Genomic DNA, 18,541 nt, shown 5'->3' on the forward strand with positions numbered 1-18,541 from the left:
GTCTCAACCTGAAACAAAGACAATTCCTCCAGAAGTTTGTTTTCTCTTCCACTTTCCAATATCTATAGTCTCTCCAGTGTTCTAAGTGAACTGGACCAGCCTGGCTTGAGCAATGTCTGGTACTGGCTTAAGAAATGACCAGCTCAGGTCCTCAGTACCAATAACGTTGTTGCTGAATTCCACAGCTGTTTCTTCAGTGTCACAGAGTGAATCGAATTGGCTGGCATGGGTGCTTTTGGTAGTAAAGATTTTAGGTGGAACAGTTGAATCATCCACTTGGTGCAGAAATCCACTAGATATGATAGTAGCTGCTTTGGCTTGGTCTTTGGCACAAGTCAGACCCTGCTATCATTGAGGATAGCGGTTTTCTTAGAACCTCCTCCTCCCAATAGTTCTTTGTGTGCTACCACTCGTAAACAAATACAACAGTAAACTTTCATCTGAGCCACTAACCACAGGAATACTCAACTCTGCCGTGTTGCAGTTTTGTCTCGTTAGCAACTCAAAGTTATAGAAAACTGCAGCACAGCAGAAGGCCTTTTGACCCATCTAGTCCATGCTTACCTACTTTTCTGCCTGATCCCATCTACTAGCACCCAGATCAGAGCCCTCCAGACCCCTCTTCCATGTACCTATCCAAACGTATCTTAAATGTTGCAAATGAACCCGTATCCACCACTTCTGCTAGCAACTCATACCACACTCATGCCATCCTCTGAGTTAAGAGATTCCCTCTCTGTTCCCCTTAAATATTTCATCTTTCACCCTAAACTATGACCTTTAGTTCTATTGTCAGCAATATCTGGGGAAAGATTTTTCTTTACACTCTTTCAAACTTGTTATCTTTACATAGGTAGGTGACCAGTACTGCACACAATACATCAAATTCAGCCTGAAATTCAGTCAAAAATTAGGGAATTACTTGGTTCTGTAATAGATTTGAGGGAACAAACACCTACAAATAATAAAGACGTACAAACAAGCTGGATGAACTCAGCAGGTCGGGCAGCATCTGTTGAAAGCAGCAGTCAACGTTTCAGGTTGAAACCCTTCGTCAGGACTAAAGGAGGAGGGGGCAGGGGCCCTGGGCCCTATAAAGAAGGTGGAGAGAGGGTGGAAAACTGATTAGAGGAAAGATCAAAGGGTGGGGGAGGGGATAGGCAGGAGAGGTGAAGAAGGAATCTAAGGGGAAAGCACTATGGGCAGTAGAAGGAGGCAGAGTCATGAGAGGTGATAGGTAGCTAGAAGAGGAGACAGAATGAAGGTGGGATGGGGGAAGGGGGAGTGAGGGAATTACCGGGAGTTGGAGCAGATGTTGTAGGTGCTCGACGAAGCAATCCCCCAATCTGCGTTGGGTCTCGCCAATGTAGAGGAGGCCGCACCGGGAGCACCGGATGCAATAGATTACCCCAACAGACTCACAAGTGAAGTGTTGCCTCACCTGGAAGAACTGTTTGGGGCCCTGAACGGTGGTAAGAGAGGAGGTGTAGGGACAGGTGTAGCACTTACGCTTGCAGGGATAAGTGCCAGGTGGGAGATCTGTGGGAAGGGATGTGTGGACCAGGCAGTCATGGAAGGAACGATCACCTGCGAGAAACAGAGGGGTAGAGAGGGAAAGATGTCCTTAGTGGTGGGGTCCTGTTGAAGATGGCAGAAGTTGTGGAGGATAATATGCTGGATCCGGAGGCTGGTGGGGTGATAGGTGAGCACAAGGGGGACACAGTCCCTGTTGTGGTGACGGGAGGATGGGGTGAGGGCTGAAGTGTGGGAAATGGAGGAGATGCAGGTGAGGGCATAATTCCCCTCCCCCACCCCTTGATCTTGTCTCAGATTGGTTTTCCACCCTCCCCCCACATTCTTTATAGGGCCCCTCCCCCCACCTTCTTTATAGGGCCCCTGCCCCCTCCTTCTTTATAGGGCCCCTGCCCCCTCCTTCTTTAGTCCTGATGAAGGATCTCGACCCGAAACATTGACTGCTCCTTTCAACGGATGCTGCCCAAACTCCTGAGTTCATCCAGCTTTTTTGTACGTCTTGATTTGACCATAGCATCCGCAGTGCACTTTGTGCTTACCTACAAATAATAATCGAGTAATGATGATCTACTCCACCTGTTTAATGATTATTTATATTATCTGATGTTGATTGAGAAATATTAGCCATTTCTATGAAATTGTGCCACTTGGTCCTTTAAATCCACCACAGAGAGCCACAAGGCCAATACTATATGCCATATCTGAAAGACAGCATGTCAAAAAAAACACTACACATCCCAAGTGTGTGTCAGCCTACACTTTGTCAAAGCAGGCACAAACTACACAAGTGAGTTTATGTGGCCCACAAAGGAAAAATTTGGGTTGGCGAATCTTGGTTGATACTATACAGCAATTACTTCTTGCGTGTATAAGGGAACAGGATTAAGTTCAGTTAAGAACTTTTAATCAAAGTGTTGACCTGTCTTTGGCTCCATATGAATAAAAATCACTGCAGGAATATAGCAAATAATGTCCAGGTGTATTTATAACTTAACAAATATATGTGGTTTTGAGAAACAGAAGGAATGAAGTGCTGGCAAAATAAAAATGCCTTGAGAGTTTGAATGCAAGGAAACTACTGGAAAAATGATAAGGTAGTTATGACATTTTAAAGTTGAGAACCAATTTATGATTTCCAACCTATGCACCTGAATTTTGAATAGGAACAAGCATTTTAAAAAAGAATACAAGTTCTAGCTACATTTTACATGACTACTTTAGAAAAATTAAGATAAAACACAGTTAATTCAATAGGAGGTTTTTAGATCTTATCTTCCACAAACACCGGCAATTGGTGCATTCAATTCAATTACCTGTTCATGGATATCAACCACCACCGCATTCTGCTGTGGAGGGTGTGCGGCAGGGTGAAGCATGCGTGGAGAGACGTTTGGAGGATGAAATGCCCTGGGTTCCTCCACAGTTGGCTGTTGTCCATAAGGATGATGGTGGTAGTTTTCATCTTGGCTCAGAGAACTATTTCTAGTTAGTCTTTCACGTCTCCCTCGTTGGCGTCTAACTGGAGGACTATGCAAAGCAAAAATCCAAAAAGTTGCAATGTAGTGAGATTGATCAATATTTATCGTTGCATATCAGCTTCATTTCTTGGCCCAATTTAAAAATTATGATTTCATATGTTCCATTATCTGAAATTTGTTACAGATTAAGTAACAATAATGTAATTTAATGGATATTTTACAAACCAAAATGAGAAGAATCTTATACAGCATATTTGTATATTGCTCTCAGATTTTGTCAGAATAAAAAGCTTTAGAAAAAAAATCAATAAATGCTAATAAGACCAAGGAAGTGTTCATTTAAAAAAAATATAAAGAAACAACTATTCTCCGCTGTGGTGAACAAAAATCACAATTTTTATACTCCATTTACTTGATGTTAATTTTGTTTCTCTAAATCATGGTACTGTATCTATTTTTAACCAATTCAACACTTCTAACATTGATTTAAAACCACAATGTAACTCACAACTTCACCTAAAATATTCAAAACAATCATTTTTTGCAGCACTTCTGGAAGACAACATTGACTTTAACTGCACCAATACTAAAACAGAGCAAGAAGTGTTGAATATCTCTGCTTAATATTTTCATAGAAATTGAAACAACAATGAAGCTCTCAGCTTTACAATACCAAAAATACAATAACCACTGTTAACACCATCCAGAGTCTGACTTTCTACCCTGCCATTTACCACCATATTAACCAGGATATATGCTTCTTTGCCATGGCTAAAACACTCAGCAGTCATATTTTCTTGTTGCTTCCATTCATGTACTTGCCAGTATGAGAATTGGAGGTCTACATACCTAGTTGCATTGTTAAATGACAAGAAAGTAAAAACAGGATTTAAAGATTTAATTGGCAGTGCACACCAAATATAGCTATATTTCACTGTTGGCTGCTTGGACCTGTTACATTAAAACTCCGTCAAGTAAATTTCTTTCAGTGTCTAAAACTGGCACCCTGCTTGACGCTGAAAACAAAAACAAGCAGAACTACTGAAATGTAAAGGAGCATCATTTTTCAATGGTAATGGCTGAATTACATGGACAGCTGGCATGGATTGAGAAGATCGCCCATTTGTCACACAGTGGGCTCAGAACTAAGCAGAAGTATAGACGGCATGGGAGATCAGATCCAGACACACAAGTGCTCTCACTCCACACATGGACTTACTACTGAGACCTGGAGCATTCCATGACTTACAGTATTGAGGGGCCAGGAAGAATTCATATCTAGCTGTTCAGCTTCATGCCAGTCATAGCTGCTATGTCTAACTAGGTCCCATATTCACTGATGTGAATTTGTTTACCCAGGTACTTCTACTTTTCCTTTCACTACATATTAGGTTTTTCACTTTATGGGTTAGCCTTTATAAATTAATTTATGAAGCTTCTTGTCACATTTAAATAAATATATTTTGCTTTTCAATCTCTCCACTAATCCAGTAACACCACAAACTTGTAAAGGTCCTCACTGGGGTCAAAACCTGGGAACATAAAGGGGTTGTGTGTTTGCAAGGCTAGATGATGGGTCGCAATGGGGATATGGCAAAAGAGCTGGGTGATGGATTACATGAAAATGAACATAAGTTCATTATTAAGTGCACCATGACACTTTTTATTTGAGACAGTAAATTCTAAACAAAAATCACAAAATTGAAAATGCAGATACCACCATAACAACTATTATGAATTGCAGCAATTTACCTCCTCCTACTACGTGAAGGTGTATTGCATCTTTCCCCTGAGAAGTGATGTTGATTTGGTCGAGCTGAGGGAGGTCGTCTATTTGAAGTCATCTCCCATGGTCGCATTGGTGGCGATGGGGCAGGAGATACTGGTGCGTATTCAAAGAACGAATGAGAGAGGCGCTGACGTTTGGGACTTGGGCTTTCTTCACTCTATCATCCACAAGGGAAAAAAGAACAATTATTTTTTATTCATCAGAAATGCAATGTAAGATTCAACTACAGAAGTATATATATTTTTAAAAACATATTGGCAATATGTAAGAAACAGGAAGAAGCAGGTCAGCTATTAGATAAGAATCTCAGATCTAGGACCCTGCTCAAAACCAGAGTTGAATTAAGATGATACAAGGTTATAAATTCTCATGAAGGAATGTCAGCATTTCATGAAAATCCTACACTAAAAGATCGCTCAGCATTCCTGTTATGGTATACTGAATGCACCCTCTTAGCAGTACAATGCTTCAGTTAACAAAATTAACTATCAGTCTGATTTACTACAAACATTGCCAGTGTGATTCCCATGTACTGTACTGGTCTGAAGGAAGACAAATGCCAAGTGACTGCTACCTGTCCTCAAGCATTTTTTCTCCTAACTTGGTATCAAACAAGGTATATTTTTTGTCATTTTCCTTTGAAGCGTTTTCTCCTTGATGCCTATTTAAGGTCCTGCAGTTTTAAATGGCAGCATTTTCCCCCAATAGCTGCTTTCAACAGAAATCTGATTGTTTGATTACATGCCCACTCTCCTACCAGAAATGGCCCATGCATGTTGTCCCTTTAGTGCAGCAGCCATTCACCCTTTCAGTAAGATTGCTATTTGAGTGAAAGAATGCATCATTTTAGAGATGTCAGTCTTTACTTGTGTGCTGCATGCTGCCTGATGTCATTGATGAACATCCAGTAGCTTCTGTGCATAGCCAATTTTACTTTCCGAAGTACATATGAAATGTGCAAAAGGCCTTCACACTTGACAATTGCACTTGCATTCATAACACATATATTACTTGAAATTCTGGCTTTGCATCCTCCTTGACACTGCTGCCGCACATTCAGTATTCAAGCATTGTCTATTTTTCTTTGAGATTCCCGGTATCCACATTTTGTCTGTGAGCTATTCGTATTCCTAAAATTTGGCTAGTTGTACATAAACAGGCCACAAGTACAAATAGCAAAAAATAAACTAGAACACATTCAATTACACACATTAAAAATATCCATTAGCTAATCAAGAGGCTCTTCAAATTGCATGATGATCTTCAGCTAATCAAGAAGGCAATAAAGCTAATTTGTTCTTGGCAGTGGGACTAATGAATGCACAATGCAGCACATACCAGTACTATATGCTAGCACTTCATTGTAGCATGTAGTATTGTAACACATTTAATTTTTGACCAATATAAGCAAAGGCACAAAGATTTCAAGAGTACAGGAAGGAGAGTGCTTAGTAACATGGTGTGATGCAACAAGCTTTCCCTCAACATCGCAAAACAGAAGAGCTGGCTATTGACTTCATGAAAGGGGGGAGTGGGGTGATGCACACACTCTGTCTATATCAATGGCACTAAGAACAAGAGGGCTGAGAGCTTCAAGTTCCTTGGTGTAAAGATCAACAATAGCCTTTCCTAGTTCAGCCACTGCCAAAAAAACTCACTCAGGAGGCCAAGGAAGTTTGGCACATCCCCATCAACCCTTACCAATTTTTATCGATGTACTATAGAAAGGATTCTATCTGGATGCATCACGGCTTGATATGGAAACGACTCATGACCGCACAAACAAAAACTGCAGAAGTTGTGACCTCAGCTCAGCGTGTCATAGAAACTAGTCTCCTCTCCTTGAACTGTCTATACTGCTCACTGCCTCAGTAAAGCAGTCAAAAAAAAAAATCAAAGACCCCAACCAACCTATGCATTTTCTTTTTCCTCCCTCCCATCTGGCAGAAGATACTGGCATTGGTTTATTATTGTCACATGTAAAGAGATACAATGAAAAGCTCGTCTTATATACTGTTCATACAGATCCAATCATTGCATGGTGCACTGAGATAGAAACTGTTCATATGCAAGATGAGCTTTTCACTGTACTTTGGTACACCTGACAATAGCAGATGAATTCAAATTCACCTAGCTAGAATTCAAAGAAATGATGTACCCTTACACATTACTCCTAGTACTGTAAACTACTGGTGGATCAATGAACATTTCCAAAGAAGTGAGTTATAAATTAATAGGCAGATCTTTTTGTTCACAAACCATATGCACAATGAATCAGAATCAGTTGTAATATCACTGGCATATGTTGAAAATTCGTTGTTATATGGATTTTGTGATATAACAAACAGCATTTCATTACACCGGTTACTTGGTAAAATCCAAAATTACCTGAAATTGCCCAACAATGTTTAAGTTCTTACCATCAATACTCCTGTGACAGTTCTCCGTTTTAACTGCTTGGTTAATTAAGACTAAGGCCAGATGCTGTGCCTCTCACCAAAACCACATCTAGCTTAGAGACTGGCTAGATGAATTGTAAATCAAACTAGCATCTACTTATATCTAAACCAATACTAAAGTATATTGTAAATATACACAGCAATTGAGCCTTCAATGCCTTCTTGGAAAGTGAATTCCAAAGATTCACAACTCTTGTTGAAAACTTTCCTTTTCAATGGTGTTCTGAATCACCAATCCATTATCTTGAATGTGACCCCTGGATCCAGACTTCTTAGTCATAGGAAGCGTTAGTGCCATATCTAATTGCCAATGAATTTTGTAATTAAAAGATCAACTGTCATTCTTCCAGACTCAAGAATAGTTGTGTTATCCGCATCACTTCACTTTATATTACAACCTGCCAGACCAGAAATCAACCTGCTCTCTCTTCATTCTATCCTCTCATTACCACTACTGAGTAGGGAAGCCACATCCCTATTCACTATTCCAGATAGTCATGGAGTCACAGACCACTGAAACAGGTCCTTCCCCTCACCATTTCTAAGCCAACCAACAAGTTCCTATCTACATTAATATCAATTTCCAGAATTTTGTTTGTAATCTTGTTATTCAAGTGGTCTTCTAGGTGCTACTTTAATGCTTTTATAGAATTCTAGGGAAACACACAGAACAGACTCTCTGATCTACTGAATCTGAAGTTCAAAAGTTCTAAGTAAATTTATTATCAAAGTACATAAGTGTCACTATATACAACCATGATATTCAATTTCTTGCAAGCATTCACAGTACACTAGTAAAACTATATTTTTTAAAAAATCAATGAAAGACCTCCCCCAATAGGACAGACAACAATCAATGTGCAAAGGACAAATGTGCAAATTTGAAATGAGAAAACCAAAATAATAATAATAAATAAGAAAATGAGCTGTACAGTCCTTGGAAATGACCCCGTAGAAACAATTCAGTGATGGAGGTGGGGGTGGGGGGAAGTGAAGTTATTTTCTCCACTTCAAGAGCCTGATGCTTGAATTGCAATAAATATTCCTGAACCTGGTGGTGTGGGTCCTGACACTCCTGTACCGTCTTCCTGATGGCAGCAGTGAAATAAGGAGCATTACCTGGATGGTGACAGTTGTTGATGATGCTGCTTTCCTATGACAGCACTGTGTGTAAATGTACACAATTGTTTTTGCCCATGATGAACTAGGCTGTATCCATGACTTTTCGTCGGTTTTTCCATTCAAGGGCATTGGTATTTCTATATCAGGCCGTGATGCAACCAGTTAATATAGTATCCACCACATATCCATAGAATCTTATCAAAGTTTTAGATGTTTACTATCTTCCGAGAAAGTAGGCGCTGAGCAGAACTTCTCAGACAGGAGTTGATGTTTCATCACTAACTTCTTAAAAACACTTCACAGTAGATGCCTGAGCTACTGGATGATAGCATTGAGGCAGGTCTCAAATGGGTTTAGGCCACACCCCGACTTGTCAACCAACTACATACACTAATCCTACAATAATCCCATTTTTCTAAAATTCTCCTCATACTCAGAGATTACACCACTCTCCTACACAGATGCAATTTTTAGTTGCTAACTAACCACCAATCGTCACATCTTTGGAACATGGGAAGAAACAAAGGCACCCAAAGGAAACCAATGTAGTCACACATAAAATGTGCAAACTCTACAGAAACACCACCCAAAGTCAGGATAGAACCTGAGCGCCGTATCACTATGACATACTGTGAGAGCCTGCCTTGACCACCCACTCTAGCAGTGCCTTCCAGGTGAAAAAATCTTCCTCTAGTCCCCTCTACTTGCCCTTTTTCTTAAAGCTATACCCTCTAGTTTTGGACACCTTAGCGCCACAAGGAAAAACTCCTATCTAATCTATCTGTGCCCATCAGTTGGGCCTTGCTCAGCCACATCCACTCCAAACAAAACAGTCCCAGCCTTACCAATCTCTCCTCACTGATGAAGTGCTTCATCTCAGGCAGCAATATGTTGATCTCTTTGACACTGCCTCCAGTGCAAGTCATGCCACAATCTGCCCAGTCTTACAAACCAGCTAATGAAGCCTCCATGCCTTCTTCACCATATTATCAATCTGTGTTGCCACTTTCAAGAAAATTTGGACTCTTACACCTAGACAGACTAAGGTCCTGCCTTTCATTGTCTATGTCCTACCTCAATTAGTCCTTACCCACCTACCAACTCATCGATAACCTTTAGCCTAAAACTACCCAATCACTGTCAACAGCAGCAAATTGTGTGAACTTACTAAGTGTACCTGCTACATTCACATCCAAATAGCTTGCCTCACCAGGGATCAACACAATTCGACCAAGACGTCTTCTTCTTCGGTTGTCCATTGGAATCGGATGACAATGTCCACTCCTTTAATGGTGAGACCTTTGATGACTGTACAGTCCTACCCTGGACCCACAAACTCTACTGCAGTTGGGACAGGTATATGTGGTAGTGGTGGTGGTAGGGATGGCAACCATGGCTGCACTTCTCCTGGCTCTCTTCTGCTACCAAGATGACACCGTGGCGACCCACTTTCTGCGCAGGCGAACCGGCTCACAAATAGCCAGTGTGCAGAGAGAGACTTTAGTAATGCACCTCTGACCCCATTTCCACCCGGAGAGGGTGGGCGCTAGGGATTAAATGCCAGCGCCGAGAAGTTTGAATAAACTAGTCTCGAAACGACTGCGTGTCGTCTCTAGCTCTGTATATAGTACATTGCTACATTGGTGACCCCGACGGTCCAAACTGGATTTGGACCAAAGATGACCGACTCGTCATCTGTTCATGCAGTTTTACTAAAACTGCCGACTTTCTAGACGCTGTGACCATGTGTGTGGATTAGCCAAGCAGAAGCCCAGTTCCAGATTCGGCAGATATCCTGATACCACGTGGTGTGCGCCCTTGACCAGGAAACGGCCACCCAGGTTGCGGATTTCATACAGTCGCTCCCGGAAGAAGGCATTCAAAGCGCTGCTCATTGGGAAATTTGGCCTCTCACGGCGTGAGCGGGGTGCCCGCCTGCTTCACCTGGATGGTTTGGGAGACAGGCTGCCGTCAACATTGATGAACGAGGTGCTGGCCCTGGCTGATGGACACAAGCCCCGCCTCATGTTTGAGCAGGCATTCCTAGAGCAGTTGCCCACGGACATACATCTGCTGCTGGCCGACGCAGATTTCAGCGACCCCCGGAAGGTGGCGGCCCAGGCAGACGTGCTGTGGAAAGCCAAGAGGGCGAGCGTGGCGACCATCGGTCAGATTACCAGGCCACGCGTCCAACAGCAGACCAGACCGGGCCCAGCAGGGGGCGCACACAACACAGAGGCAGGAGTGAGGAGAACAGTGAACAGTGGTGTTTCTACCACCAGCGGTGGGGCACAGAAGCCCGCCATTGTCGCCCACCCTGCAAGGGCCAGGGCCAGCAGCCGCTAATAACTATGGCGGCTGGCCACCAGGACAGCCTCTTGTACGTCTGGGACAAACAGTCGGGACGCTGCTTCTTAGTCGACACCGGAGCGGAAATCAGCGTCCTGCCCCCAACGGGGTACGACACCCGCAACAGGAAGCCAGGACCCACCCTGAGGGCTGCAAACGGCAGCACGATACGGACCTATGGCACCCGCACAGTGCAGCTGCAGTTCGGTGCCAGCCGGTTCACGTGGAACTTCACACAGGCCGCCGTGGCTCAACCACTCCTGGGGGCGGACTTCTTGCGAGCTCACAGCCTGCTGATCGACTTGCAAGGGAAAAGACTGGTACATGCCAAGACTTTCCAGACGTTCTCCCTGGGTCCTGGGTGAAGTCAAGTTGCCAGCCCCACACCTGGACTCCATCACGCTGTCGGACAACGAATTCACCAGAATCCTGGCGGACTTTCCATCAATTCTGGCACCGCAGTTCACGGCAGCCATGCCCAGATACGGGGTACAGCACCACATTCCGACCTAGGAACCACCCCTCCACGCCTGCACATGAAGACTCCCCCTGGAAAAGCTCCACCTGGCGAAGGAGGAGTTCAAGAGGATGGAGGAATTGGGGATCGTATAGAGTTCCGACAGCTCATGGGCCTCCCCCCTGCACATGGTGCCCAAAGCAGCCCGGGGGTTGGAGACCATTCGACGACTACCGCAGATTGAGCGAGGCTACAACTCCAGACCGCTACCCCGTGCCGCACATACACGACTTTGCAGCAAACCTGCATGAGGCAAGAATATTTTCCAAAGTAGACCTTGTCCAGGGATACCATCAAATCCCGGTGCACCCTGAAGACATCTCCAAAACAGCACTAATCACCCCGTTCGGCCTGTTCGAGTTCCTCCGAATGCCGTTCGGCCTGAAGAATGCCGCAGACATTTCAGCGGCCAATGGATGTGGTGGGACGCGACCTGGACTTTGCGTTCATCTATTTGGACGACATCCTTATAGCCAGCAGTAGTCACCAGGAGCATCTGTCCCACCTCCGCCAGCTCTACTCCCGCCTGAGTGATTTCGGCCTCACGATCAACCTAGCCAAATGCCAGTTCGGTCTCGATACCATTGACTTCCTGGGCCACAGGATTACCAAAGACGGGGCAACACCTCTGCCCGCCAAGGTAGATGTGATCCGCCACTTTGCCCGACCCAACACAGTCAAAGGCCTGCAGGAGTTCGTTGGTATGGTGAACTTCTACCACCGTTTCCTCCCCTCAGCTGCCCGTATCATGCACCCTTTGTACACCCTGATGTCGGGTAAAGGCAAGGACATTTCTTGGGATGAGGAGGCCGTCACCGCTTTTGTTAAAGCTAAGGAAGCCTTGGCAGATGCCGCAATGCTGGTGCACCCCAGAACGGACGTTCCAACCTCCCTCACGGTGGACGCATCCGACACAGCAGTCAGTGGGGTGCTGGAGCAGCTCATTGAGGGGCGCTGGCAACCCCTGGCGTTCTTCAGCAAGCACCTACGACCATCCGAACTCAAGAACAGTGCTTTCGACCGGGAGCTGTTGGCACTGTATCTGGCAATCCGGCATTTCAGGTACTTCTTAGAAGGCAGGCCGTTCACTGCGTTCACGGATCACAAACTGTTGACCTTTGGGTTCATGAAGGTATCCGATCCCTGGTCGGTTCACCAGCAGCAACATCTGTCCTACATCTCCGAGTACACAACAGACATCCAGCATGTCTCAGGAAAGGGCAACGTCGTGACGGACGCACTCTCCAGACCAGCTGTCCGGGCCCTGTCCCTGGGGGTGGACTATACAGCACTGGTGGAGGCACAGCAGGCAGACGACGAGATGCCCAGCTACAGGACCGCAGTCTCGGGTTTGCAACTGCAGGACTTTCTCGTAGGCCCAGGTGAGAGGACCCTCCTGTGCGACGTGGCTCCCGGCCAACCTCGCTCCATCGTCACAGCAGCCTGGAGGCGGCAAGTTTTCGACTCCATACACAGTTTTTCACACCCATCTATCAGGACAACCGTCTCCAGCAAGTTCGCGTGGCACGGACTTCGCAAGCAGGTCAGTGAATGGGCCAGAATGTGCACACAGTGCCAAACAGCCAAGGTGCAGCAGCACACTGAAGCCCCGCTGCAGCAGTTCGAATGCACCCACCGGAGGTTCGACCACATTCATGTGGATATCATGAGCCCCCTACCAGTGTCCCGAGGAGCGCAGTACCTCTTAACTATGGTAGACCGGTTCATGAGGTGGCCAGAGGCGGTCCTGCTCACCGACACATCGGCTGATTCCTGTGCCCGAACATTGATTGCAACCTGGGTAGCACGTTTTGGGGTACCGGCCCACATTACCTCCGACAGAGGCGCCCAGTTCACTTCCAGCCTGTTGGGAATGCAGCTACACCACACTACTGCCTACCATCCACAGTCGAACGGACTGGTGTAATGCTTCCACTGTTACTTGAAGCTGGCTCTCATGGCCCGCCTGAGAGGACCTAACTGGGTGGACGAGCTTCCTTGGGTCCTGCTTGGAATTCACACAGCGCCCAAAGAGGATCTGCACGCCTCGTCAGCCAAGTTGGTGTACAGTGCACCCCTGGCCATCCCAGGAGAGTTCATAACAGCCCCAAGGGTGCAAGAGGAAGAACCCGCAGCAGTCCTGGACAGACTACGCGAATGGCTCGGCAACCTGGCCCCCGTGCCGACTTCACAGCACGGACGGACCCTGACCCACGTACCCAAAGACCTGCAGGACTGCAAGTTTGTGTTTGTACAAAGGGGCGGACACCGGCCACTGCTTCAGCGGCCGTAGGAGGGGCCGTTCAAGGTGATCAACAACAATGAGTACACGTATGTTCTGGACATTGGGGGGAAAAAGGAGGTTTTCACGGTGGACCGACTCAAACCGGCCCATGTGGACTTGGCGCAGCTGGTTGAGGTTCAGGCACCGCGGCGCAAAGGCAGACCTCCCAAACAGAGGCTGATCCAGACTGTGGACACTGGGGGGGGGTATATTGCCGCTTCTGGGGGCTGGGGGGGGGGGGGGGAGGGCTTATGTGACAACCCACTTTCTGCGCAGGCGAACCGGCTCACAAATAGCCAGTGCACAGGGAGAGACTTTGGTAATGCACCTCTGACGTCATTTCCGCCCGGAGAGGGCAGGTGCTAGGGATTAAATGCCAGTGGCGCAAAGTTTGAATAAACTAGTCTCGAAACGACTGCGTGTCGTCTCTAGCTCTATATGTAGTACATCACTACAACACCACATTTAAAATCATTTTGCTATAGCCTTTGCCACTCCCTGATGACCAATTCTATTTCATGCACTTTCATCCACTGAAGGACTGCCCGACTTTTCAACCTGTATTTAAAAATACTCTCCGACCCTATTTTTTTTAATCAAAGCAAATTAACAGCGATTGTAATCTACTTGCCATGACTCTGACCAGTTACCCTATGTTCTCCTGAAATCTCTGCATTCTGCTCACAACTCACACTGCCACTTAGTTCTATATTAAGCCATTGTCCTATCTCCACAAATATTATGTCACTTCTTCATGTACACACTTTGAAATATTTTCCAATATTAAAAGTTCTATGCAAAACTTCTGATATCAAAATTTCACACCATCACTGAGGAACAAAAACAAACTAATTAGAATCAGAATATTATCACTGACATATGGCATGAAATTTGTTGTTCTGGAGCAGCAGTATAGTGCAATACATAAAATATACTACAAATAATTGATGAACGATGACAGATGAACCAAAAGGAACATTTAGCATTACTGTTTTGTCATGACACAGTAATCAAGACATGGAAAAGGGTGCTGAAAAGAGCATGGGCAAAAAATCAACTGTATTTTTAAACAGTTGTAAGGATCGAGATCAAATATGAAGTTATCAGAACCTTCTATGATGTGGTACTATTAACTTTAAAGATGACAACAATGCCAATGATGTGGTACCAGTTTCCACAAATGAATCTACTACTGCACACAGATCTTTGACCAAGACTTCATAGTATTCTGATGACTAGGAATCGTAGTAGATGATCATTGCATTGAGAACAAACTTACAATTCAGAGAAAAGATGAGAAACTGCTACTCCCTCAGCAGTCTGACAAAAATCAAATTACAGAATGAATTTTTATGGGGTGGTGACTCTAGTATTGTAACAGAGTCCATACTAACATCAATAAATTTGGCACACAAGGATTAACAAGCAAATTTCAGCTACCACTCTGCAATACTGATCAATATAAAACCAAAGATCTCCTGTATAAAAGACTTTACAGTACATGGGTTGGATGCTCAGTGTGCTCCTCTCTATACCTGTAACGACAGTGCAAACTGATCTTCAAGTGTACTCGTAACATCACTGTAAGAGGCCAGATCAACAACCATGATCAGAGTGCAGGAAAGAAATTGTGAACCTTGTGTCTCAGAGTTTAGCAAGGCCTTTGACAAATTCCTGCATGAGAGGTTGGTCAAGCTTGTTTGGTATTCAAGGATGAGGCAAATTAGATTTGACATTGGCTTAATGGAGAAGCCAGAGTGGTGGTAGATGACTGCCTCTCTGACTGGAGGCCTGTGACTAGTGACATGCCATGCCACGGAGATCAGTGCTGGGTCTGTTGTTATATATCATCTACATCAATGATTTGGATGGTAGTGTGGCAAACTGAATCAGTAAATCTGCAGATGACATCAAGATTGCAGGTGTAGTTGAGAGTGAGGAAGACAATCAAAACGCAACAAGATCTGGACCGGTTGGAAAAATGGGCTATAAAATGGCAGATGGAATTTAATGCAGACAAGTGCGAGGTATTGTACTTTGGGAGGACAAACCATGGTAATATTTGCACAGAGAACAGCAGGGCATTAAGGAGTGTGGTAGAACAGAGGGATCTGGGAATACGGATCAACAATTCCTTGAAAGTGGCTTCACAGGTAAATAGGGTCCAGTTTTTGGCACATCAGCCTTCAGAACATCTAACGGCTGCACTCAATGCTATGTTAGAAGATGTTGGTTAAGCCCAATTAGGAGTATTGTATGTAGTTCTGGTCACATAACTCCAGGAAATATGTCCATAAGATTGAAAAGAGGACAGAGAAAATTTACAAGGATGCTGCCAGAAATTGAGCAGTTACAATACTGTGCAAAAGTCTAGGTACCCTAGAATTTTTATATAAATTGTTTTCAAATTTTTTGCCTTCTGCATTAATGTGCCAGTAGAAAAGTGCAAAATTTAGTTTTCCAAACATCCATTTTCCAAAAAATTAAATGTCAGAGAAGGAAGTAACATTAACTACTTTTCAAATAAAAACAAATACTTTGTAGGTACACAGCCCAGTGCATGATTAAACAAACAGGTGCTAATAATCAATAGCATAATGAGTTGAATGAACTAAACTGATTAACTGAAACAGAAATGAGTGTAGAAGTAGTCAAACTGGGCTAAGGGCAACAAAGTTAAAAGGTGAGTGTGTGGCAGATGCATTCATTTAACCTTCAAATCATCAATTCTTGCACCAAGGCAAGAATAAGCATAGCAACAAGACACAAGGTATTCATCCTGCATCAGCAAGGTCTCTCCCAAGCAGAAATTTCGCAGTAGACAGGAGTTAACTCCTGTCCGAGCTTTTCTGAAGAAGCAGAAGGAAACGGCAAGGTTGAAGACCAGAAAAGCAGTGGTCAGCTATGGAAACTGAGTGTAGCAAACAAGAGATGAGTTAAACTGACATCCCTTCTAAATCAAAAGAGGTCCAGCACTACTATCAGCTCTGAACTCACAGAAACCACTGGAACCCAAGAACACCCTTATACAATCTGAAGAAGTCTCGTTAGAAGTGGCCTTTATAGAAGAGTTGCTTTCAAACATTTGCTTTATGACAGCTCACTTTTACAAAAGACCTACATTAGTACTTGTTTTCGCTAACCAAAGAGGATTTTCGCTTTTACGAGAAAAAGACACTCGCTTTATACATGTATAGTCGGTCCTCCTTATCCGTGGGGGATTGATTCCGAGAACCCCCCTCCCGCGGATACCAAAACACGCAGATGCTCAAGTCCCTTATTTCACCTGTCGCAATGCAGTGGTCTTTAGGACCCAGCGGAACCCCGGACTTTAACATGCTCAGTGCAATGGACATTAGGACCTGGCAGTGTAGCTCTGAATCCGCAGTGTTTCTGTTCACGAAAAGAATCATGATCACGATTGAAAATAAGGTGGAAGTAATAAAGCAATCAGAAAGAGGTGAAACGTCATTGGAAAAGCTTTAGGCTACAGTCCGACTTCAAGACTGACTCAGGAATGGAACTCATTCATAACCCGGGGACTGCCTGTACTTTTAAGTTATTTCTAGATTATTTATAATAGCTTATACAATGTAAAAGCTATGTAAATAGTTGTTATACTGTATTGTTTATGGAATAATGACAAGAAAAAAATCGTCTGTACATGCTCAAATAACAAGTGCTGGGGAGAGAACTTCTGGGTTTTCCTGATCTACGGTTGGTTGAATCCGCACATGCGGAATCCGTGGATAAGGAGGGCCAACTGTATTTACCCTGAGAAAGACTACCATGGCCGTGAAGCCTTGAGTGGGCAGTTGTGCGCACATGCGTGTATGTGCGCTTGCGTGTATCTGCCAATTTTTTTTCTCCACATTGATTTTGGCTTGCTGTCTTCCCCATTTTGTTAAGTGAAACTACACCGTACATACAATATTTCTATTTTATATAGGCTGTATATTTATCATATAATTCCTCCTTTTACTATATGTTCGTGTTATTTTAGGTTTTATGTGTTATTTGGATTAATTTGGTGGGTTATTTTTTGGGTCTGGGAATGCTCAAATATTTTTCCCATATAAATTAATGATAATTGCTTCTTTGCTTTACGACATTTTGGATTACAAACGGTTTCATAGAAATGCTCCACCTTCGGATAGCGGGCGAAACCTGTACATGGATGGGAGGAGTATGGAGAGCTATCATTCAGGTGTAGGTCAATGGAACCAAGCAGAATACGTAGTTCAGCACAGACTAGAAGGGCTAAAGAGCCTGTATCTGTGCTGTAGTGCTCTATAACTATAATATCAGCAATACATTAAACTTCAACTTCCTTAGGAGTTTGCGGAAATTCGGCATAACATTTAAAACTTTGACAAACTTCTACAGATGAGTAGTGGAGAGTACACTGATTGGTTGCATCACAGCCTGGTATGGAAACACCAATGCCCCTGAATGGAAAATCCTACAAAAAGAAGTGGATACAGCCCAGTCATCTACACCATTGAGGTCATCTACACGAAACGCTGTTGCAGAAAAGCAGCATCTTCAGGCCCCTCACCACCCAGCTCTCCTCTTGCTGTTGCCATCAGGAAGGTGGTGCAGGAGCCTCAGGACTCGAACCACAAGGTTCAGGAACAGTTATTATCCGTCAGCCATCAGGCTCTTGAACCAAAGGGAATAACTTCACGCCCTATCATTGCAATGTTCCCACAACCTATAGACTCACTTTCAAGGACTCATCTCACGTTCTTGATATTTATTGCTTATGTATTATTATGATTTCTTTCTGTATTTGCACACTGGCTGAACGCCTAAGTTGTTGCAGTTTTTCATTAATTCAGTTATGGTTATTATTCTGTGGATTTATTGAGTATGCCCACAAGGAAATGAATCTCAGGGATGAGACACATACCTTGATAATAAATTAACTTTGAAGCTGGTTGACAGTCTGAGAAAGCGTAGCAGCAGGGGTAAGAGAAAAAGGTGATGACAATTTTCTCAAACTTCCAG

General features: G+C 44.1%; 1 protein-coding gene across 4 annotated transcripts in view; it reads right to left on the reverse strand.

The window, feature by feature from the left end:
• Positions 1-18,541, reverse strand: part of LOC132394196 (E3 ubiquitin-protein ligase RNF38) — a 135,889-nt gene that overhangs the window by 56,557 nt on the left and 60,791 nt on the right. For all 4 annotated transcript variants that reach the window (XM_059970056.1, XM_059970054.1, XM_059970057.1 and 1 more), the window contains 2 exons: positions 4,764-4,957; positions 2,847-3,060 (listed from right to left, as the gene is read on the reverse strand). In XM_059970056.1, coding sequence (XP_059826039.1) covers positions 2,847-3,060; positions 4,764-4,957 — 408 coding nt within the window. The remainder of the gene's footprint in view (positions 1-2,846; positions 3,061-4,763; positions 4,958-18,541) is intronic.

The sequence above is a fragment of the Hypanus sabinus genome, chromosome 5 (assembly GCF_030144855.1).
Source record: "Hypanus sabinus isolate sHypSab1 chromosome 5, sHypSab1.hap1, whole genome shotgun sequence".
In the NCBI taxonomy this organism is placed as follows: Eukaryota; Metazoa; Chordata; class Chondrichthyes; order Myliobatiformes; family Dasyatidae; genus Hypanus; species Hypanus sabinus.